This window comes from Zootermopsis nevadensis, unplaced genomic scaffold, assembly GCF_977971745.1.
Source record: "Zootermopsis nevadensis isolate Lab colony 2312 unplaced genomic scaffold, Znev_1.0 Znev_ptg000025l, whole genome shotgun sequence".
In the NCBI taxonomy this organism is placed as follows: Eukaryota; Metazoa; Arthropoda; class Insecta; order Blattodea; family Termopsidae; genus Zootermopsis; species Zootermopsis nevadensis.
In genome coordinates this window covers 9,402,090-9,428,113 of record NW_028259157.1, presented here as the reverse complement: position 1 = coordinate 9,428,113, position 26,024 = coordinate 9,402,090, and the positions used below count along the sequence as shown (strand labels likewise).

Sequence of the window (26,024 nt, the reverse complement as noted above, 5' to 3'; positions counted from 1 at the left end):
CTGACATTACCCGACCGTGCGTAAAAAACACATCTGTACAGAAACACTCGTCCACTGCTAATGAGTGACGCGATCAAGTTGAAACTTGCATCACTCGCAGAGGATAGATGATGGTAAAATATGACGTTTATTTCACACTCACCATTATTGGTCGCCTAGTTACAACATCAGTCTCGTTATTTTTGTGTCAGACCTCGCATAGATAAACTGTGTTAGTCAAGAATGCGAAGTTGAGAGTTAACTCTGATATGAATCCGAAGCAGAGGAGAGTGACTTTTGGAATGCTGCCTTGTCTTTATTCACTGAAACTGACCAATCGATTTCGTGTGCTGACAATCTTTGCAGGTGTTTCATCGATGTGATCGTCGTCTTCGATTTGTCTTCATGGCGATAAAGACAGTGTTTCATAACATGAGTCATGTCTGTTCGTTTATATCGAAGGTCGGCAACCTTTTCGTTCCAACGGGTTGCGTTGGCTATCCATATCTGTGAAAATTATTATTATGCCTCTATCCATACAGCTGAGTTTACTGTAAAGATGTTGTTTGTTAACTTTCAATCTTGGTTTCAAGTCACTGCTAATTGTATAAATCTTAGGTTATTTAGTAGTTTTTATACTGTTTTATTACATTTCATATGGCTTGAACAATGAAACAAAGTGCCTTTGCACAATAACGCGATTCTAACGGTAAAAGCCTAAATCTACAAAATTCCCATGGGACAGCTGGAGTTATCAGCAGGAAGTTGACTGGACCAGAAACCACACAGCCCCAAAGATGACAAATTTTAATTATCCAACTACACAACTCCTATAATAAAGTAATAAGTTTGATTGACTAAATAAGCTCTAAAATGTTCAAAAAAGAAACATAACATTTTAAAATACCTCGCTGATTATCTTAATTTATTATGAGCCATCACTGAATGCAATCTGAAATTTTGACAACAGTAAATCAGGAAACAGGTAATACTTACAGTCACTTCTGCCTGTGAATAATGCGACATCAAATTGTTATAAATAATACAACTACCTAACTTATCATAATATATTTACATCAGTTTCCTTTACTCCCTTGTGGTGACACTGGATAACAAACCTCTAACCTTTTACAGTTCTTCAGATACACAATTCTTTGACTGGTGACTGATTTCAAAACTAACCTAAAAATTGTATGTATTGAATTGTCCTTTATATGCTGTAAATTACAAACATTTTGTCAGCACATACATTCAATACTATGTGAGATTTCAGGTTCTCATAGTGACATATGTAAAGATGATGTTGCGCTACGTAGTCTAGTAGATATTAACCCGTATTTGAGACAGGCTTACTGCCTCCATCATCAGAATTATCATATCATCCCAGAAGACAGCCATATCTGCATTCAAGATTATGTCCAAAAACTTTTAAGCAATGGAAATATTCAAAAAGAAACTTTATACAAAACATTAAACTTCCAAAGTATTACTCTGTTTGATATCCTGTCCTTTGTGTACTGATAGAAATATTTGAACAAAACATGCTAAGTTACAGTTATTATCATAATTAATTATTATTAAGAGCCTTTGAGTTTTGTATACCACCCATGTGCAGTCAAAACTTCAGCATGTTTCTGTTGCCTGGAACTACATTACAGAGATTCATCCAAACATGAAACAGTTCAATCAAAATTTTCAGCCTCATAATATATCAGCATTTTATGCGCTGTGACAATAACTATGAGCTAGACTGAAACTTTCTACTCCTTATTCTTCAGTTTTCAAAACAAAATTAACTGCTTGCATTCTGAATTCTGTTAGTCTACATACACTTACTAGGGCAATTGAACTACCTTACTTTTAATATATGGCATCATCTCAAGGTCAGTCCCCCAGCTAGATCTGCACGAAATTACTTTTAAGATTTTTTTTTTGCTTACTGAAATTTTATAATCTTACTTGTATTTAACATTTCTGCTGTCTGTTCCCTTTAGATTTTATGTAATACATCTGGACCCTGTTTCCTATATTATCAGTTACATCTAAATTTTATTATACAGTATAACTGGCTTTTTTAAAATAATTTGTTTTGTTTCTAGTGCTTGTTTATAATTGGCTTTATTTGCCACTGTCAAGCATTTTCCTAAATGAGTCTGACTGAATTACTATTACATTTTTCTGAAAAGTTTTGAATATTCAACTTGCATAATATGAGAAATGTAATTATTTGTAGTTATTGGTTTGTATTTACAGAAAATATCACATTGGCATTCGGTTGTTCATTCTCTGTATCATGAATAAAACAACACTTTTTTCAGTTCTATCTATTTTGGCGAGAAATAGAATCATACACTCACAATTTAATATTAATACATTTGTTACTCGAGGCGGGGTTTTGAAAACAATTCTAAGAAATTAACTTGTGTGTCAGTGACTGGTATATACAACCAAAGATTTTCCCCAGTGTTTAATATACACAAAGTTTATCACCAACACAATATTTGGATAACTGAAGTGTTTCATTAAAAATATATCTAAAACTGTCCACTACCGTTGCATCTGCACGCTCTGCGATGTTGTACACACTAACGATAGTACGATTCACATCTGAGTACATTCAAAACATATACTGTAAAAATATAAACTATTGCAATGGAAACAACATTAATTTCTGTCATCTGTGGTCTTCTGGGTTGTGATAAAGTGTACTCTTTGTAGGTGGCTACCGATGTTTTGGAGGAATGTTGGTAACCATGTACAACACTACATGACATGACAACCCAGAAGACTACAAATGACATATTCACTGCTCTGAGAACATCAAATCTCAACATTAATTGTATTTACAAAAGTTTACTGAAAATTCAACTATATATGTACAAACTTCTACAATGAGGCATCCAGTACTGTCACACTTCTTCCAAAGTAGGAGTCATGATCAACTGCAACCATTAGGTTCCAGTACTGATAAATAGTTTAAAAAGTCAACAATGATATACAATTACTTACAAAATAACATGTAATAAGCATATACAATATTAAATTATAAAGTGACTCCAAAGAGTTAAATTATAGGCAGTCCCTCAATTGCAAAGGATGCATGTACACATTAGTGCACATAAAATTTTGCACTTTCTCTCATTTGATCACACACACTAACACATAGAACATATAAGTACAGATGATATGAACAGAAATATGTACATTCTGAGGATGGTTTAGTGCCAGAACTGTACAAGACATCCACCCTCTACAACATACTGGGAGGAATACATTTTGAAAAATCTTTTTATAATCAGAAAATTCAATTCCAGAATCTGTCTTATAATCCTATACATGTTACTTTAATACTTTTCACAAATCAGTAATACAAATCCATCTTGCAAGTAAAATACTTGTACCTACAATCAAAAAATTATAGTTCATCATATGAAATACACACAGTACTTCAGGAATAGGAGCTAATGAAATAGCTACTTCTCAAGTGAAGAATTTAAATAAACAAAAGTCATCAAGAAAGGTAGAATTTGCAATAACAAATGAAAATTTGAATTAGTTCATTAGAAACTTCCAGCAGTGTTACATTAAAGCAAAGGGGAACATGAACTTGCATGCACTTCACTTCTGTGATTATGAAAATCAAAAACACAAATCCAAACAAGCACATGTCAATGTGACAAACATTACAAGAGTACAGGTTTCCACAAACAAAATTACACTGTAGACTAACAATGACTTCCCATTCTGACACCAAACCATGATGGAACAAAACTACACAAAATATGCTTCAGGCATGTCTATAAAAACAGAATTTTCTAAACAGAAATTGCAAGATTTGTAAATGAGTTAAATATATGGTACTGCATGATGACCCATAAGAATTTATTTCTATTTCCAAATGGCAGTGAAAGGTAGACCCGAGAGTCAATAGTTATCACATCCTCCAATCCACAAAATTAGTAGCACAATGTCTTTGAATGAGGGAAGAGACATGTCTTGTGCTTGCAAAGCTGCAGTGGCCACATAACCTCCAAATTATCATCATTTATATAAGACCAAAAAATAAGAAAAAAGAGCAATTTTCACCAGTTCATTATCTAATAATATAATTCTGATTGTCAACTGAATTTTCTATCAAAAATCTTTATACTCCATTCCAAATCATCCTCCCTCTTGGTACCATACAAGTTAAACTATATGTAATGAAGATATCCTACCAAAAGCCTGGTTTGATGCTACTTTAAAATAAAATTGATCTATTTACTTCTGGTATTGCTTTATAAGGATTTATACAATAAATTCTCTGCTAGAACATACTGACAAAACAGAAGGTTAATGTCTATGAATCCATTTCTAAATCATTATTTCTGAGAAGAATTCTGTGTGGATTGTCTAAAAAGAAGAATGAAATCTAAGCATATGGTAAAATGTCTGTTCTGGCCCTGCCTTATGTCATACATCATAGCTATTTTTACATGGATCACTTGCTGTTTGTTTTGTAATAAGAATGAAATGTCCACAAATTTAGTTATATTGTAATTCACTGGGAAAATTCAACACTTCAAAATTTAAACTGTATGAACAGTATTTCACTTATGTATGTCGCAGATATAATACATGTCTTAAATTTAAGCAACTTCTTTTCTTGTCCTATATTAATACCACAGATACACTCAATGGAAATAAGAACAATGCGCTGCATATGCATCCACACTGTATCATAGCACCGCCAATATGTAGCCCAATGACCACTTGCTTCATTTCAAATTTGTGTATACAGAATTGTAATTGAATATTACACAAAAATTAATATAATAAATTACATCTTTTAAGACAAAATACAGTAATTTGTATCCATCATGGAAAATTGAAGATTCAGTGAAAAAGCACATTGGTGTCAGTAAAATACTCTTAAAATATACTCATATATATCATTTCCATGTACAATATAAACTCCAAGGCTTTGTAGTTGTAAGACATGGAGTGGGGTCAGTTGTCATCAGATGATGATGCACTAAAACAAAAACATTCACAGGAATTACAAAGGGAGTGTAGTATGTGTAGTATTTACTCCAAAGATTTCTGAATCTCATCCCATAATTCTATTCTTGGTTTCCACTGCAAATTCAATGGTACAGAGTATTTTTTGAGCAGTTAACAGAAATTCAGCTTATAACCATTCCACTTTCTCTACTCGGTTTGCTCAGCTGCTCACGGGTTTATCTCAAGGGTCGCTTAACGGGCTGTTGATCGAAGACAGCTCACAGAGGTAGATAGTCAGTTATGAAGTCAAAACCTGGTAAAAATAATATGTTCTAAAAATTTAGAGTAGAGAAATTCAGATTTGCTTGCATCTCTAATTAAATAATATTACAATTGAAGTTGAAATGAGTTTTCTTTCATATGTGAAAAGTAGAATTCAGAGGAGCTTTAATGTTTCTAGGCTTTTGGGCATGAGCTGAATATGTAACAATGTTAATGCAAGCAAGATTCAAGGAATTATTTTGGTACTGTAGCATAAATTTTGGTTATTTAAAATTAAAAACAGAACACTATCTCTTTATATATAAAGAAATCCCAAATCTAATTGAAAATTCTGATATGAAAATAATTCACAATGATATCTCTAAAACTGCATAGACTCAAAACCAAGAAATTTATTCTGATATTTAATATTAATTTCTTTAGTTGAGTCACAAATAGTTAAAAGGTTCAAAACAAGACCAACCATTCTCTAGTCAAAACTGAATGTGTCATCAAGCAGGACTGCATGTAAAATAGCGCGCACACTTACCGATCCCTTTTTGTTTCGGTCCCCTGAAGTGGGCTGTGCATGAGCATATGGGCGGGTGTGACCATGTAACATTGCAGCAACAGGGACTAGATTCTGCACATGTCGCTGTTCATCTTCATGGAGATGATGAGACAACTCTTCACTATAAACAGAATAAAACAGCTGCAAGCTGTATCAAAATCAGTTTTTGTGGTGGGATACACACATGACCTGTAAGATGAATGGCAAGGCGCATCACAAGGTTTCACATCTATAATAAATTATGTTAATTTTTACAGAATGTAGTAAAATGAAGGATACATATTTCTGATGTCAACAAACCAAAAATAAAATGACCTGCAAGAAGTAAACTAAGGAAGAATGAGTTTAATATATTTGTTACTTCTTCATTATTGGTGCTATATATAATTTGAGCACTTGAACCCCCCCCCCCCCCCCAATATAGAGAATATTTAAATTCTATTTAGACAGGTAGCAGAAATCTTTAAAAGAGAATCAATCCATTCTGAAATCTATACCTTCACACAACACAAAAATGTGCAGCTTACACCATGCAGCCGCTGAAATTGGTACATTTCCTACCAACAGTTTTTGAAACGTAACTAAAAGAGAACTTGAATGATGGACAAGGATAAAAAAGATGTCAACCCTTATAAAGCAAGGGCAGAATAACTTAATTGTTTTCAAAACCAAACACAAGTAAACACTATCTAAAATGGTGTAATTATGTATAAACTGGTCACATTTAGTAACAATTCCTTAATTTATCCATTAGCAATTGTGTTGCTGTTTACACATAACCCAACAGGCTGTACATTACACTACACAAACAAAGATGGTGGCAGAGACAGATATATATATAAAAATGGTGTGCGCATAACACTTGAAGTAACTGACTACTTTATACACCAAGACTAGATCACTGTAGGAGAAACACAATATTTAAAGAGATGAGAAAAGAGTCCTTTCATAATTTTGTCATACAAATGGAATAAATAATGCAATACAAGATGTTACTGCTGTTAAATAAATTACTGCTTTTAATGCAGGAGTGCCTCTTGAGAAAAATCATGGTATCTTCTCTCAGCGAGAGGCACCTCCACATTTTGGTCAAGTTAAGGCTTGAGTAAATCAATGCTATAAAAACTGTTGCATTGGTCATCATAGTCTGATACTCGACATCAAGACTTCCAGACCTAACCCTGCTTACTTTTATTTATGGGATCAAATGAAAAAGATGACTTACAGGACCAAAATATACACAAGAGAGGACTTCCTGCATCAGGCTATGAAGATGGTTGTCTTCTAGGTTGCTGCACTGTGTAGTCTGGTAGAGGTTTACTGTCATTTCAGAGGTGCTTGCCACCTCTATTATATAATCAGGGCTGCAAGACTACATGATATAACAACCCAGAAAAGTGACCTTTATACTCGCCACCATATGAGCATGCAAGCAAACAAAAGTGCCATAGCTGACAAGTCCTCCCGTCCAAACACTGATATTAATACTTCATGCATATATGGGGACTTATGGAGGAATTTCACCAGTTTTTGTGATAAACAGTTTACCTTCTCGGGTAACAACTTCCAAATCTGATACCACATACCAAATATTCAGAAAGGCACATAACACAAGTCTGTTGGAAGTGAAAGGCATGTTTGTCTTATCTAATTTCAGTGTATAAAAGTATGACTTTATGACTGAATGACAAATTATGTGCCAAAGTTTAAAGTTGTTCAGAGATTAAAAGATAAGCACATTTGAGGGATGGTGTGAAGAACATTTAACAATCAAAAAGTTATTTTGGGTTGGCTTCATAACCAGTGAGGACAGTTAGGGTTGGCAGCAATGACAAAGTAAGCAAGAAATATGAAGCTACAGAAACCAAGTAATTCAAATACAACTAAGAGTACCACATCTGAATCTATGAAGACACCAGTGTACTTCAGGTTACATGCATAAAAAGCAAGCAATTGCTTTCTCTCTCTCTCTCTCTCTGTGGATGAAACAAACGACTTATAGCTGTCAGATGTGTCACTTACTCAGACGTGATCTCCTGCATCTGTTTGAATTCCTCCCAAGCCTGTTCACTTTCTTGCTGCTTCTTCTGGTCTTCTTGAAGTGACAAAGCCACCAGGTAACTGACAACACACACTCAAATTACCCATATTGTGTTAACCCCTTTCCAATCCGAAATCAGAAACAAAACATAGATAGGCTGGAAACAATATCACTAACAAATCTATTGTAATTTTCAGACAGATCCATACTGTATATCACTTTTACCAACAGCAAAGTGCAGTTAAATCTTTCCCTAGATGGCTGTCTTCTGGGTTGTAGCACCATGTAATCAGGTAGAAGTTTATGAGTACTTACTGCCTGATGATGGAGGCAGGAAAGACCTCTGAAACAGTGGTGAACTTCTACCAGACTACATGGTGCTACAACCCAGAAGACAGCCATCTTCAGACTCATGGCCATTAAAACCTCAATCCTACTTGAAATCTATCCCAGTGCATAAACATTACACCATGACAGATCAGGGGAAAGAAGGTAAAGATCCACACATTCATAACTTGGCCCTAGATAAATTAGTAACTAATGGACTAGAGAATGTGTGGTTTGGGTTACAGTACCAGCAGTGGTATTGTGATTTTTCTCTTTATAATTTCTGATCCAGAACAACTGGATCCCACTCAGAATGTTTATCTGACTGTCATCAATTGTGGCACATCCCTGTTGTCCATAAGCTGGCTCTGTGTTAAGGAAGTCAGAGCAGCAGTCTGATTGCTCCCTACTGTCTAGTGCTGTGATTAGGAATATGTACGGTTTATTCAGACCTTACACACTTTCATAGCATGGTACTATGCATAAAAATAACTTTACTTTTACCAATTTCAATTATTAACTTTCGAAAGGCCAGAACTTCTATGTAATTAGTGACTACATAACCTATAAACTGAGGATGGGATAATAAGGAAACAGCCTGATGACTGGATGATTAGGGGAAAAAGACATGTCTTTCATTCAGAATCTTAATCAATGAGTCACAAGGGTACAAAACTACCTTAAATTTTCTACAGACACTATGGAGAACACAAATACATATGACTTCATCTGCATCACTGCCACACACTTATAGTTTATGGCTATACAAATAAATGCCTTTACCCACTGAACAATCCTGACACTGCCAGAGTTTATACAGTATTTGAATGAAGTGTGCACAATAAATATCATATCTACTGTCTTGCAATTCATTTGTTCACGTTTTATTTTAAACTATTCAGTGGGCTTTAACATAATTTGGTGGTAGGGGCAGATATGCATTAAATGCTATGTGGTTAATTTCATTTCAAACACAACTGTTTAACGCTGAACAACAACACACATTCCGATTTCCAGGACAAGCTGGACGCCGTGTGCTAAAAAGTTGTTTGACCATCCGCAACAGAGCTCACTCTTGCCACCATGTGACTTCCATGTCTGTCTAGTGCTAAAATGCCACAAATTCAGGTCTTTAATGTTTACAGCCTTGGTGGTGCAGTAGTACCAGCAGCACAGTTATTGTACAGAGGTCGTCCATTAGCTGGTACATCAATGAGATGCCTGCCTGGATGCCCATGAGGACTTTTCTTTAACAGTCTCTATTCCTATGTCCAGGTCAATCCACAAACATGTTTCATCTTGTACTTTATGTAAAGCTTAAAGTGAAATGTACTAATTTTTTTCATACAAAAAATTACACAAAATGCAAAATATAGATTTCATAAAGTCAACATTTAAACAAATTTCTTATGAAATTCACAGAAATCTAATTGCTTTTACAAAGTGTAATATTCTTCCTACTATTAATAAACAGTGAGGTAGCAGTACTGCGGATTAGTTTTCAAGAACTGATCTATATCTTCAATAAATAAAAATCAATACCAATAAAGGTACTGAAAATAACACTGAGTAGGTTGGTGCAATAGCATCATGCTAGCTCTGCAAATCAACAAATCATCTTCACAGGTGCAGAGCATCAACTACAAGGCTCATCAAACAGAAAAAACAAAAATAAGTCTTAACCACAAAAACAACTAAACCAGTCACATTTTTCTAATTTATTTTCTGTTAATTGGTGTGACTTGTTCATGGATGCCCCTAGAATAATGAAATTGTTAAAATGAAAGTTTTTGTCAACATTTAATTGCACTGGAAAGCTACAAAATAAATAAAGCTGGAAAATACGCATTTTCACATCATGAAATCATTATGACTGCATGCTGAACTGAAAGGAGTGGAGACAAAGACTGTATTTCTACCATTTATATATACTTTTGCCCAAGTGAGAAAACACTACATTTACAAAACTGAGTAAACATAATCACATAGAAGAATACAATTTATCTGAAGCTGGTACAACAATAAACTTCTACTTGTTAGAAATTTCAATTATATGAAAGACAGAACATATATAAAACATTTCTATGTGCACATATTGTTTGGAAACAAAATTACCGGCAGTCATTAGGAAAGCATATTCTACTTTCTATGACACATCTTTCCAAAATAAAGTAAGAGATTATAAATGGCCATATTCTAAATTATAAAGTGCAAATTCAAAATATTCAGGCTTTTTTTAAAATGTAATTTATTATTTATCTCTAATAAACACAATTTTCCTCAGTTCCTATGTATTCTCATTAGTTCACGTCTATTATGTTCATATTTACTTGGACAGTTTTAATAAAACAGAGAATTAAGACAAATTTCATAATGGTTTTTACTTTCACTGCTTGAACTGCTGACACATATGGCTGTCAGCTGTACAGCTTAAAATACTTGGACCTTAGGCTGTGTGAACGTGAGGGCCATAGTGAATGGTAATTCGTGACATTATTTTTGAGCATCTCAATATCCTTCTTGAAACCAATAAATTTCTATACTCATGACCAGAAGTATTTCTCCCAATAAATCTGACAAATTCCCATAAATGATGTATGACAATGCTCATTACACTGAAAGAGATGAAAATGAAGATACCAAGGTGAAAATCTAATAATTATAGACATAATTATAAACACTTTAATGACCAGAATAAATTGTAACCTGCAGGAATGAAAATTATACACCATTCTAAAATCTGAAGATGATTTTCCTATAGAATGTTGCACTGTGTAGTCCGGCAGAAATTAACCAACGTTCCTGAGGTATTTACTGCTGCCAACATTATCATCCTAATGATGGAGGCAGTAAGCACCTCTGCAATGTCAGTCAATTGCTACTGGAACTGCTGTGCAATATATTTCCCACCACAAACAGCTCAACACTAAGAGCCAGTGTCATGTAACATGCAGACACGGCAAATGCAGAAAATAAACATAATCAAAGTGTAATACAACACTTCAATCTGATCCAAATACTAAGATCAATGGAGCTGAAATGCATACCAATGTTACAAATGAATGTGATGATAAGAGTGAGAACTGCCTCGCTGCTTTAAAATACTACAAATGAGAAATGTTCTTAAAATAATTCCATAAAAAGTATCAGATTTTCACGTAAATATTTATTCACCTCTGTCTATGCAAAACTCTTCATCCTACTTCAATAGTCAACAACGATTAGTAACTATATTTCAAGAACTTTTGCATCCTGGCATTACAGATGATAATAAAAAATTCTAAAATAAACTGAACACAATATCAAAATACTGCATTGAAAAATGCATTAATCACAGATCTTTTAAAACAGCACCATTTCATTTGGAAGCGTAATTTTTATTTCAAATATAGCAACATTTACTGTAACAACATTATACAGCACTATATCATAAGCAATCTTCTGGAAAAATAAAAATATGGAAACAAGTAAAAACTGAACAAACCATAAGGACTACAACCAACCCTTTCAAGTCCAAATTATCAAATAATTGAATTTTAAAGTACATGGGTTATCCCTGTCATGGAAAAACATTAAGGAAAAGATATTTACATCAATACATTTTTAAACTGTGGAAATTACTTCTAGTAAACTTGAAAGGGTTAATTAGAATGTTGTCATAACTTACTAATTAATCTGGTATGACTAGAGAAAGGACTATCAGCAAAGAAATAAATTAATGTTACGTAATAAATAAAATAAAATAAAATAACACAGTACACGAATGTGTTAACTATACCATTACATCACAGATGGCATGCATGAGTGGGTACCACTAATGCATCTTAGCTGAACAAATCCTCACATTCCATTTTCACTTTATTTTAAATAAATTCTCTCAGTAGGATTTGAGGCTTTGATGGCGAAGAGTCTGAAGATTGCTGTCTTCTGAGTTGTTGCGCCATGTAATCTGGTAGATGGACATCTACCAGACTACCCAGAAGACAGAAATCTTCAAAATTCTCTCAGTTCCTCATGTAAGTCATACATGTATCTCTGTATGAAGTAGCAGTTCTGTTGATGCTGAGTCCATTTTGAATGACAACTTGTTGAAAATTCTTGAAATTAAAGCACTAGATTTTACAGAATTCACTGCATGAATGACAAGATACATAATTTTTTAAACCTGAGGGTAAGGTCTTGCAGTAAACACCTGCTTAAAAATCATGCAATGAGTGCCAACAGCTATTTGAGCTACAGTTTTTATCAAAATCTGAAGGCCACATCTGCATCCCAACAAGAAAGTAGTTGCATCAATGCAAATGGCATTTGGAGCCACAATATTTATTAGATCTTGAAGCCCAGATCTGCAGCCCAACAAAACAGCAGCTCCACAGTGCAAAATTCACAACAGTTTTTCTATTCAATGTGTTCTTCAGAAAGTCAGACACTTTTTTAAAAATATCTCTTGCAGTCACTGTAGTTTCCAAAGACTCCCAAAAACAAAAACTTCGTTTTTATATTCTCATTTTGAGCATACTTCATGTAACAAGAAGCTGAGCTAAAGTTGCAACATATATCGATTCAATAAAATCTTCTCAGGTGATCAATCACATCAGATGGTTAAAAGATGAAACCCAGAAGATTTTATTTAGTTAAGAAAGCTTCAAATCATAATTCTTTTTGTTTCATCAAGATTCATAATTAGCAAACTATTTGGACTACTTTTTATTTCATAAGCCACTTGTTGTAAAATATGACTTATCTTGAATTCTTTGCATGATTGTGTAATTTCACAAAGACCGTGGATACAATTTAATTAAAATCACTTCTTATCAGGACATAAGGAAGTCCTAGTGAGTGGCGTTTTTCAGGCTTTGCACTTCTTTACACAACGAAATACAAACTTAAAAGGCAGTAGAATTTTTCTGTTAGTAGGACCCACATCTCTTGACGTCTAGATTTCTTTACATCTTTAGCATTTCTTTTAAAAATATCTGCACCATGATCAGCAAGAGATCCATATTTTGTTCTCATATGTTGTAGTAATTCATTTAATTTGAACGACTTATTTTCCAGCACCTCACAGCATGTCAAGCACACTGCAGTCTTTCTCCTCCATTAACAATTAGAGGTAACCTTATACTTTACAAACTCTTCTTTATATTTTGTCTCATGTCTTGCAATGGTTCCACCACATTCAGGTTACACCACAAACAAATGCAAACAACACAAACGCCAGTGATATATGGGCATGATTGAGCTGTCAAGTAACCCATAAAAAATTGTACCACACTGAAGTTATATTTCAGGTCCTCATGGCAATGAGTATGAAAATGGCCATCTTTTGAGGTGTTGTGCCAAGTAGTCTGGTAAGACTGACTGATGTTTCAGAGGTGCTTTCTGTCTCCATCATCAACGCCTGATGACTACAAGGACTAGACTACAGAAGACAGTCACCTTGGACCAGACTACTACAGCAAATTGAAATAGTCAGTTGTTGAAAAAGAGTCGGGTATAATCACTGGAGATCAGAATGTCATTGCCGTCAATGTTAACATTCAGAGAACTGTGACGAAGAACGATTCGATTTCATACATCTACAAATGTGCAAATAATTCACTGGATCTATATACTATGCATATTATAGCTTAATTTGTGGGTATGAATGAAAAATAAGTGAAGTCTGTTATGAGATTGCATTGATATATGGTATTTACCACACAGCTACCCTCCTTCACAACACAAATGAAGTCAAAAATCAGGGAAACTACATGGCAAAAACAGCGTATGTCAATGCAATCTAAGTACTAAATAATTTTTTCATGTGCACCCATGTTCATTTACAAACAATTAATTGCTTTTGATAAATTGTTTAAGACCAATCAGGATGTCCTTCCCCATTCCCCCATTTTCGATCACAAACCACTGCCTCTCCCAAGCTCTGTTCTTGTGTCTATTAATTATCCAAACTCACTCATGATTGATTTGCTGGTCTTCAGATGCATCGACGGCGAGTGCGCGATATGGCCCAGACGCCTTGGGTGGCACCGTCACAAACCGGCCATCTACAAACATGCCATCACCCTCTATGTTTGATAATGTTTCCCACACTACACGAGGTTCATGTAAAAACCCCTGGTCTGTCACCAACTGGAACAGTTCATTCTGCAACCAAAGTGCAACCAATGATTCATCAGTTAGCACACAACAATCGTGGCAGATGGAAAAGCAGGGAGACAGGCAAGTGGTGAATCGACAGCTGGATGAGTGGGAAGACAGCAAGCAAACAGCAAAGAGTAAAGCACGTATGAATTGAAGATTTCTGTCTTCTGGGCTGTTGCGCTGTGTAGTCTGGTCGATGTTAACCAACGTTTCAGAGGTCATACTGCGATGAATCGCCCTGATGACGCAGGCAGTATGACCTCCGAAACGTTGGTAAACATCGACCAGACTACACAGCGCAACGACCCAGAAGACAGAAATCTTCATACTCACCGCTGTGAAAACCTCATATCTTACAGGTATGAATTCTTTGTTCTATAATGCAACATCTACAGATACTTGGTGTTTGTTAATACATCACTTTCATACACTATTTGCCACTTTCCAAGTGTTTCTTGGACTACATGTTTTGGCTGCACACACCCATCATCAGTTTCAACGTGTCTACGTAGTCATTGCACTCATGTTAAAAATCAAGTGTTACATTCATTCTTGGTTTAAATGCTTAAAATGTATTATATTTTAGAAAACATGTTATTGACTATTAGGAATGAAAATAACATTTCGTTCTTAACATGAGTGCAATGACTACACAAACACATGAAAACCTGATAATGGTCACATGTAGCCACAGCTTGTAGATTGACAAACACTTGGAAAGTGATAAAAAGTGTGTGTGAGAACTATGGTAATAGCAAACATCAGGAATCTAAAGAATTCTTTCCCATGTTATAAAACATAATGCTAACTTATTAGGTCATTAACCTTTAAAGTTTACAATAATACTTTATCAGTTCCTAATAGCAAATACCAGTGTTTCTTTAAGGTAATGCACTTAAAATAGTGTAGGCATTTCAGGTCACCAATATCAAGCAGTGATTTTAAAGATTTGTGACAATTTGGATATTTTCTGGAGAAACAAGCTGATTCTGCGACCGTATTCAAGTAGACGGTAGGATTACCAAATCTACGAGACCGCTGAAAACGGGCAAGTTTTATTGAGAGTATCCACAATGTACCATTTTATTTGAAGACTCTAAATCAGCCTCCAAAATATTGTATATTTTTTAATTTCCAAACAACTGACTGTGTTCAATAATAACACTCCCACGACCATATAAATGTATGTAATCAGTCTGTAGACTGTTTATAGCCAGTAAGAAATCTGATTTCTGCTAAAGTTTCACGGAAATTCTAAGAAAACATTCAACTTATTCTAATACTTCAGAGATATTAATTAACATAACACAAATTTCAGTAAAATATTAACATGTATCACTGACACAGCCACTACCACAAAAATCATAATCACAATTCTGTCAACCAGAAAGTCACCAATATCATAATATAACATCATCACTACAAACATACATATGACCAATTTCACCGCTACACTGACACCACCATCACAAGTCAGACATTATTAACCTTTCATGCACTGCACTTACATTTAAACCACCATAATCACCAAACCATCGCATTAGGACAAAATTACCGACACCAAATTACAGCCCATGCTACCATCACAATGCCTATTCACTCTTAAATTCCATGAACCTCAATGCTACTACGATCCCGGCAGTTCTCAATCTTTCTACATGACATAAATTAGCTAAATCTGACATTAAACCATACATGAGAATTCTACAACCATTGCTTCATGCAAACACAGTATGTGCTGCCAAATTTGTGGCCATATTGAATTAGTCCTGATACCGCGTAACAAAATTACTTTCCTTTAATATGTCATATACTAGATGCTGGAACAGCTGTCAGGAAAGTGAATAGGCTATGTCCTGGATGACCAGGCTTCAATTCCTAGCAAGGCAAGATGACGGAATTATTTTCTGGGGAAAATCAAAAGACAACTAAAAGTATTTTACATCCAAAAGAAAATCATTAGAATAACGGCAGGAACTAAAAGAAGAGCCTCATGCAGGGAATTGTTTAAAAAATTTAATATTTTTCCACTAGCCAGCAAATTCTTATCTACTATAAAATTTTGTGATTCCCCGTTGTCGTCAACCAATTTGTCGTCAAAAAATGACGTCATCAACAATGTCAACAAATATTTGTTTACACATTTGTTTACACTGCATTGTTGTGGAACACAACAATGTCGAGTAAACAAATATAACGCTTCACAACAAAGAAATCAAAAAATATCAAGCCAGTCGCATTATCACTGCTCCAGAAGCAGCACTTAGCATTCTTGAATATTGACTGACAGTTGGCCTAAAACATCAGAAAAGTGAAAGAAGACATTATCAAGTATTTGAAGTACCAACTCCAACAACTTCAACAAGGTAAACTGATACTCATTCGATATATTACGATTATGAAAACTATTATGAAAACTGACTTTATGATCAATTTTAAGAAGAAGATTTGCAGGGGTGGGGCTGTACGTTGAAAGTTGACTGAACAAGAACTGTTGACCTCTGAACAGCGACGTAAAGAACTAAGACATCAGACATATTTAACAAATAAAGAAAAACGAAAGAAGACTTACATTGATAAACGAGACCATATTAACGACACACGTAGAAAAACAGACGAAGATTTGCAAGGGTGGGGTTGGAAGTAGATAGTTGACTAACCAAGAACTGTTGGCCTCTGATCAGCGACGTAAAGAAGTAAAAGATCAGATTACAGGAAGCGCTCCGAAAGGATTAGCCATCGTTGTCGTCAAAAAATGACGTCATCAACAATATCACCTTATATTTGTTTATACACGGGGGTTAGTTTAGTGTCTTACTCAAGATTTTAAAACGCAACCAACCCCCTTTGGGTGGTTGGTCAAGTGTTTAGACCCCCCATTCGGGGGGGGGGGGGGGGGGGGGGTTAGTTTAGTTTCATACTCAGGGGTTAAAACACTTGAATGAGACACTAAACTAATTCCCCTTTGGGACTAACCAAGGCTGGTTGCGTTTTACAAACTTGACCAATCCCCCCTAGGAGCTCCGAAAGGAGCGCCCTGCTCTAGTTCTCATTATAATTTGTAATGGACAACACAAAACATTGCAAACTCAGATATCCACAATATAAGATACAGATATAACTTTCATATGCTAAACAATACACTCAATAAATACAAAAAAGGAGTTTACTATACTGGAATTAGGCTATTCAATAATCTTCCCTCCACCACAAAAAGTCTGAATCATAATATGTATTTACAGAAAAAAGTTTATATAACATAATACTCTCTGTACCATTAATATTTCAAAGCAGCTGTATAATCTCCCATTGTGGGTGTAACTGTGGCTGTACAAGCAGTGTGATGAATCTGCAACAAGGTCTGAATTGCTTATGTTTTCATACAAAACCAATTTATTCAATGATTTGAGAAAATTAATATTGAAGGACCTGCTTTTTACCTTTTAATGCTGTTACATGAAATACATGCAGACTTAAGTAACATTAAGTTGGACATTTACTGAAAGCATGCGAAGAAAGCAAACCAAATTAATGGCCAACGAACTCCACTCACCAATTCCTGTGACATGCCCAACAAACTTGAAGAGGCTTCATCCACAGGGCCACACACCTGGTGATGAATGTTAATGTCAACATTGTATACATACTACATAACAATATAAATAAATAATATTTGTGTAGATAGTGCAACTTCCTGCACAGTCAAAAGGAATTAATATGTTTAGACAAGCCATTAAGTGTAAGATTTGAGGTTTTCACAGCGGTGAGTATGAAGATTTCTGTCTTCTGGGTTGTTGCGCTGTGTAGTCTGGTCAATGTTAACCAACGTTTCAAAGGTCATACTGCCTCCGTCATCAGGGCAATGAATCTTATTACTATAAAAATTTGTGATTAGTCGTTGTCGTCAAAAAATGATGTCATCAACAATGCCACCTTACATTTGTTTACTCGGCATTGTTGTGTTCCACAACAATGCCGAGTACAACACAACAATGCCGAGTAAACAAATAACGCTTAGTACCAAGCCAGTCGCATTATCATTGCTCTACAAGCAACACATCGCCTCTGAACAGCAACATTAGACTATTTACGAAATGAAGAAAAGTGATAGACGTTACCAACACCAACAAGGTAATCTGATACTAATAATAATATTCATCCAAGTCATACTGCTCTTCAAGGGTTAAAACACTTGAATAAGACACTAAATTAACCCCCCAAAGGGGGTTAGTTTAGTGTTTTGTTCAAGATTTTAAAACGCAACCAACCCCCCTTAGTCAAGTGTTTTAACCCCCCCATTCGGGGGTGGGGGTTAGTTTAGTTTCTTACTCAAGGGTTAAAACACTTGAATAGGACACTAAACTAACCCCCCAAAGGGGGTTAGTTTAGTGTCTTACTCAAGATTTTAAAACCCAACCAACCCCCCCAGAATGGGGAGTTGGTCAATTGTTTTAACCCTCAATTCTCGGGGGTCAGTTTAGTTTCTTACACAAGGTTGGTTGCGTTTTACAAACTTGACCAACCCCCCCTATGAGCTCCGAAAGGAGCACCCTGCTCTAGTATGAATATAATTATTGTTGAAAATCCTGTAGGAAAGAGACTCCTCAGAGGATCTGAGCATAAAATATATTAAAATGTGAACTAAGTTGGAAGGATATGGCTCAAGATATGTACTAGTGGCAGGCTCTTTAATACAGTAATGAACCTTTGGGTTCCATAAAGGATGGTAAATTTCTTAACAAAGTTTTGATCAGTAGCTAACCTATTACAACAGAATCCACAATGATGACCAACAATCATTTGATTCACAAATGGATATGGTCTTAACTCTACCTGGAGGGAACATTTTCTATTAATTTAACAAAAGGAAGAATCCTCAGAAATTAAAAAAAGTTCACAATTTTCTTTCGCACTTTTATCAACAGTCAACATTTTTATAACTGTCATGTAAAATTCTGACACTGACAGTTAAATAAGTATAGTAACCCTTTGTTTTTTAAAACATATTTCCATCTGCCAGATGATACAAATGAGTTTTTCCATATTTTTCAGCTTCAATATACATAATAAAATGTGTTCCACATCATCTAAATCATGATGATTTTTAAATGTATCATACATTACTTTTATTATATTCAGGCTTACCGCTTCCATCATTGCACAACAAATATTTTAGACATTAATTATGTTCCTTTACAACTGAAGTAATGAGATTGTCTATAGCATGACTGTACAAAAACCAACATCACTACATATCTATAATAAAATAACATACTACAATTTACAAACTATGCAGTTAAGCAATTCCAAACTTCATTTATAAATCATAAATTAAAGTTAAAATAAAATCACTACAAAAAAGCTTACCTTCTTTTTAAATATCGTACTGAAGTGATTATTCCGAAATAATACAGCAAGTTCATCATGCCCCATAGCTGTATTCAGCTCACACAGCCCATGGTAAGTCAACTGTGAGGCAGTGCGCTCAAGGAACTCTTCTGCTACCAATGCTTCAACAAAATCAAAACAGAAGTCATTTACTCAAAATGCCACACACCCACTTAAATTCTCTCTCTATATGCAACACAGTTATGGTGCCTTAACCACGTTTCACATCACAGATATCATTATTCAATCCCCACACATTTCAATACAAAGTTCTTGCATATAAAATTAAAAAGGTAAAGACCATAACTGCTTTCAAGATCAACCTAACCTACATAAATACAGGATGAGTCAGAAGTATGTTTAAAAACATACTTCTGACTCACCTGTATATCACTGACAGTGAAAATAGATCTAGATAGGTAGGCAGATAGATATAGCAAGCTACATTCTTGTGAAACTGTTCTATCCATGACACACAGTGTGCTCTTTTCTTCTGTCAGAACACTTGCATCAACAACGGTGAAAATGTTAACGAAGCAGTGTTAAAAAGACAGTGACTGAACATAAACAATAACGTGTCTTGAAGTGTTAAAACATCACAACCTCTGGAAAAAGTAAGGATAAGACAGTAGTTCTCAGACATAATGAACATGGAAATCAATAATACATACAAATAAAAAGAAAAAGTAAAGTTTGTCCCACTATACGCCATGTAGGCGTTTGGGGTGAGAGGAGGTATAGCTCCTCTCTTCCTTGACCTCGGCACTAGATGGGGGTGAGTGGTCAGCATCACGCCCCGGCCGGCTTTACCCTCAGGGAAAGGACCCCAGTACCCATTGTAGAGGAGGCTGGGTGGGCCCCAGAGCCGGTCTGGACGCAGAGGCTAGAGGAAAAATCCTCTGCCCCCGTCAGGGATCGAACCCCGGTCGTCCAGCCCGTAGCTAGTCACTATACTGACTGAGCTATCCCGGCTCATAATACATACAAATACAAAACATAAATTACATCTGAGTACCAGTAACTTCATCTATTAAAAGTATCATGTAAGATGATCATCCAAACCCCATCATTTTGGTAACTGGCAAGTAATAATTCCAAAGCCACATTTCATTATTACACTACTGACTTACACTGCATGTAGAAAGTAAAGTAAATCCATCCCACTATATGCCATGTAAGCACTTGGGAGGAGAGGAAGAATAGCTCCTACTCATTCTCAACCTTTGCACTAGATGGGGGTGAGTGATCAGCATTATGCCCCAGCTGTGCTTTATCCCCAAGAAAGTACCACGGTACCCATTGGATAGGAGGCCGGGTGGGCCCCAGAGCCGGCCTGGATGCCGAGGCTACAGGAAAAATTCTCTGCTCCCGCCGGGAATCAAACTCCAGTCTTCCAGTCACTACAATAACTGCGCTAACCTGGATCTTACACTGCATGCACAAAATCTAAATAACAATATATAATTGCTTACCTTCAGTAACTAAATCAATCTCACTTGAACACTTGTTAAGGATAATCTTCTCAACTATTTGGTTGTATCCCAAAGACCCAAGTGCATTTACAGTATCGTGACACTGTGGGTCAACAAGCCATCCATGATAAAGGGTGATGTTGAGCAAATCGAATATTATACATTCTGGTGTGTATTCAAAATCCTGTACTCTGTGGAAGAGACAAGAAAATAGGATAAAAACAATCAAAAACTTCACAATTCCATTGTCCAGTCTATAAAGTTGTTACATAGCAGTAAAACCATTGAAAGTAGTCCTTTCACTGCATCAGCTTTTAGAAATACATTTTCTTTCCACAAGCACCTCCCAGATCAGCATAACCAAGGAAGTTAGTGAGCCTATAAACAATTTAAACTTACCCTGTGAATTTGACATTGACATCTAATCCTGTGTGGAGTCTTGGAAGAACAGCAATAGCATCATGCATATTCTGCTCATAGTTCAACTGACGGGGCAAAGTCAAATTCTGAAATAAGATTTAGGATTAATATGGTGCAAGTGAATAATATTATGTTACTATTACCCTGAATGTTAAAGCATAATAATTACATTCTTGTTTCATATAATAAAACCTTATATTTGTGTTTCCAGAATGTTGTTTCACAACAGTTTACATCTAACTTTGTTTAGTCCCACTAATTTTCCTGCCATTTCAGTGCTTTTTGTTCCAATAAAATAAGTGTTGTTTAATTTAAAACTGCCAGGTCTATCACAATCATTTTTTTGATTGATCAACTTTTCATTTTGAAGATGGCCATCTTCTGCACTGTAGCACCATGTAGTCTGTAGAAGTTTACCAACATTTCAGAGGTCCTTACTACCTCCATCATCATGGTGATAAGTCTTGATCTGAAGAGCATGTATGAAGCTTCGACACAGACAATACTATGATAACAATGATTTTTGCATTTCCTGCAATTTATACATTCCCATATTTAACACAATGAAAATGAGTGATGAATTCTCATTAGCACAACACTAACAATGTATGTAATGATATACTGATGGTGAACCTAATCTCTAAATAATTCACATCAGCAATCAAATATACTTTTACCTCTGTTTTCAGTATCTGACTTCTAGGAGAGAGTATAAGGGTTAGAAAAACAGTGAAGGCAATTTGAATCCTTGAAACAGATGTCCATCAAAGCAAATATATTATGTGTTACAACAGCTGAAATGTATGACTAACAATCTGAAGTATCTAGTTGACACTTCAGTGAAGGACCAATTATCCTCAAATATTTCATGGTTATCCTTAGTCTCCCTCAGAAAATTCCAGAACAGTAATAAAAAACTACAGCTACTTGTTCTCACAACCTTCCAATTCATCATTCACATTCACAATACTATGTTTAATCTGATATTATCAAACTTTCAGCATTTGATTACTTAAACATTGTATAGCCTGCAACTGCCTGCAGTCATTTTACCAACAGTAGCAATGGCCAAATTCATGATAATACAACTTAAGAAACATAGAAATACATACGTAAAACCCTTCATATCAGTCCCTGTCATTACTGATCAAGAACATTCCTGTTCCTATGGAGCTCAAAAAATTTATCAATTCTCCCTAAAACGTGATTCCAATATAGCCTCATAGGATTTGTTTCCAAAACTGATTTCTCAACCAGTTCCAATAATGGTATACAATATATGGTGCTTACCTTAGGGACATTCTGGAGTATCATATCCCCAATATATTCCATAAGCTGCTTGGCTGTTATAATTTCCATAGCAGAAGGAAGCATGATCTTCCCTTTCAACAATAAAATGTTTGATATAGCGATCAGAGGACATGGTCCATTTTCATTTTGTGTTACTATGGGTGCTTTCCGGTCATGCCACACTATCCATTTTAGGTGGTAAATGCAATCATCTATGTCTCTTTCCTTAACACTTTTTAATGGAGGTGTACAGTCTACTTCTGTGCAACAAGGCTCCTTATGATCCTCTTCTTTGGGCGAGTCTTTGATAGAGATTTTATCCAACTGTTCTTCTATTTCTGTTCTACCTTCCAAAACATCTTCATTCCCCCTCTCTTCCTCTGGAATCCTCTCCTCCTCTTTCTCAACCAGACATGAATCTGAAGAATGGTCCACAGAAGAAGCTATGTGACATTCACCAACATCCTCAATATTCTGAGACTTGTCCTTGGAACCCAGACTGTCCAGATCTTTAGGCTCTGCCATTGTGTACCAAAACCTACAGATACAATACAATAGTTAATACTATTCAATTTCATAAATCATATACTACTGAAGATGGGTGTCTTCTTGGTTGTAATGCCCTGTCGTCTGGTAAAAGTTTGCCAGCATTTTAGATATCCTTACTTCCTCCATCATCACCACCCTGATGATGAGGGAAGTACATACCTCTGATACACTGATAAACTTCTACCGACTACATGGCATTACAACCCACAAGACAGCCATCTTCACATCCACCACCACAAAAACCTCAAATCCTACATATACAGTATTTACTGCCAATACAAACACAAAATTTACAGATTTTCAATTGTAATGCAAATATAAATTCAGTTTAACATTTTTAATTGCTGTATATACTGTACATTTGCGACTGGTTAAGACTATGAAAATAAATATATGCATGCAAAACTCTACAGAGTAAAGATATTCTTGAGAAGCAACAAGTCACTCAGCTAGTCAATAAATTCACTGCCTCTAATGGAACCAAAACATTCATTACCAAAGGTCTCAACCTTGGGACAATCCAGTCTGCACTACCCTCCCAAACTCCTTCTTTCAGATTAATTTTAATATTATCTTGACATTTACGACAATTTATTCAAACTGGTATCTTCTCTTCAGATTTTCTGACCAAAACTTTGTAAGAATTTCACATGTCTGCCTCTTACCAATCTTACCTTGTATTTATAGGTTAGGACGGACCACGGAATGCATTGGAGTTGAAACCACATATAAACGCCAATTTTATAAAAATACTATTCCTGTATTCTTGTAGCTGTATTGATATTACTTCGCCACTCTAAGTAATCTGTAAATAAATAGTGTGTGTTTAAAGAATAATTACACAAGAAACACCTCAAAATCTAATCTAATCTATGTACTATATACTTACAACATAAATTGATTAAATCTGTCATCATAACATTTCACATCCCTTTTCAATCATCAAACACTCAAAACCAAACCTCCACAATTTTACAGCACGGTTTCTCCCACGAAAAACTACGGAGACCCTCGGAGAAGGGAACGAATGCTAGCAGCACAGATTAAAACACGCACATACGCAACTCTGTACTGTCTGCTGATAATATCTCGTCACGTGTATACTGTGCTGCCATTGCTTTTTCCAGGAAGACTAAACTCCGTAATCCGTGATATATCAAGTGATTCATGTAGTGTGCAAAATCCCTGCATCGTTATATATTATTTGCATTTATACTTAAAGAGCTAGTTTCTACTCTTTTATTTAACTGACACAAATGATATCGACAACCCCAGACTACTTAGATATGCAACTGGAGGTCGTACTGTTACCAGAAACAACTCTTTATTAAATTCCGACTTTACCATGAATCACCTTTATCTATTCTCATAACACGATGCGTGTGTTATGGGTGATCCGCAGCATACAAAAGTTAAAAATCACTTGTAACATTCGTAATTGTTATGCCTTTTATGTGTCATGGTATCTATATTTGTAAATGTTATATTTTGAAACACTACAATTGAACTGTGCTGATATAACAAAATTGTCAGTTAAATCCAACCCATTATACATGCATATTAATATTCCCATCCATCTTCTGAATATTATTTATGTAACTATCTGATGATGGCCTTTGAAGGCAAAAAATATAGTGGCCTTTGCATCTTGTAAAGAAACTTTAAAAATTAATTTACTTTGCTTATTTTCACTTCTTGGTGACACGATGTAATCATCTGGGAGAGAATGACACAGCAAGGAAGTGTCATCAGAGTAATGACAGGCATTGAAAGGAGTATCTTGTAGACAGTTATTTAAGATTAATTTACTTATGCACATAACCTCAGTGGCAGAGCATCACTTTTTAAAAAGTTTTAACCTAATCCCAAGGTGGCAATTTAATATATATACCATACAACAAAACTATGCAAATCTGAGGTGACAATTATTAAAATTAGGAAATAAAAGAGAAAGGAAATTTAACTAAGAAAAAATGGTTGGTAATAACTGAACTTACTTTTTTTCATTACACCTTCTGCTGCAGTTCCAGGTGACAATTTTTTCAACGTAAATATTACATCTTTTACTGTTTCTGTGTTTTTGTGAGAAAAGGGGTTGGTCTGCCTATTTCAATGATTTTATTCTTGGTAGAAAAATCCCAACAAGAAAATGACTGTTTTCATAAGTCCTTTAGAACACAGTCACAAAGTTCATCTTTCATGATCCACAATTACAAGTCATGACAAGGTACACACATACAATGATAATGCAATGTTAATGATGCAGCATGCTGCTAAGTAGTGTATTAGCAATTGAAGTTTGGCTAACAGCTTGGAAGGTTATGAAGTCCCTTTTCCCAATAACTAGGTGGCTAACTGTGGCTGGCTGACTGGAGCTGCTACAGATTTATTTTATCTGACGGTTCTGTGTGTTCCAGTCTATATAACTTTTCTTTCTTTCATTTTTCAAAGTGTTAGCCACACTAACATTGTTAATTTGAATGTTCTGCTCCTCTGTATGCTGAATGCTAATGCCGCTATGTCAGGAATGAACTATTCAAAAATGTAGTTATTTAATAATTTTTCATCTACCATTGAAGTTTTGATCATTAAATATTTA

General features: G+C 35.3%; 1 protein-coding gene across 3 annotated transcripts; it reads right to left on the bottom strand.

The window, feature by feature from the left end:
* Positions 1 to 771: 771 nt before the first annotated feature.
* On the bottom strand, positions 772 to 24,771 carry LOC110832566 (ubiquitin carboxyl-terminal hydrolase MINDY-2). 3 transcript variants are annotated; one of them, XM_022069673.2, is made up of 11 exons: positions 24,315 to 24,770; positions 24,100 to 24,230; positions 22,877 to 23,414; positions 21,566 to 21,672; positions 21,167 to 21,357; positions 19,674 to 19,816; positions 17,860 to 17,916; positions 14,119 to 14,309; positions 7,817 to 7,915; positions 5,774 to 5,915; positions 772 to 4,993 (listed from the first exon to the last, which is right to left on the bottom strand). In XM_022069673.2, exons 3-11 carry the CDS (start codon positions 23,399 to 23,401, stop codon positions 4,979 to 4,981), a joined length of 1,470 nt encoding a protein of 489 aa, XP_021925365.1. In that variant the 5' UTR covers positions 23,402 to 23,414; positions 24,100 to 24,230; positions 24,315 to 24,770; the 3' UTR covers positions 772 to 4,978. The 3 variants fall into 3 exon arrangements, with proteins under 3 accessions (XP_021925365.1, XP_021925367.1, XP_021925366.1); XM_022069674.2 differs by having other exon boundaries at positions 4,907 to 5,275; positions 24,315 to 24,771; XM_022069675.2 differs by lacking the exon at positions 17,860 to 17,916 and having other exon boundaries at positions 24,315 to 24,771.
* Between the last annotated feature and the right edge of the window lie 1,253 nt (positions 24,772 to 26,024).

Coding starts and splice junctions, on each gene's coding strand:
- LOC110832566 (XM_022069674.2), bottom strand. CDS start 23,401: ATGGCAGAGCCTAAAGATCTGGACAGTCTGGGTTCCAAGGACAAGTCT. Junction 21,673..22,876: donor TACTCCAGAATGTCCCTAAG/GTAAGCACCATA, acceptor ATCTTATTTCAG/AATTTGACTTTGCCCCGTCA. Junction 19,817..21,166: donor GATTGATTTAGTTACTGAAG/GTAAGCAATTAT, acceptor ATTTTGTTGAAG/CATTGGTAGCAGAAGAGTTC.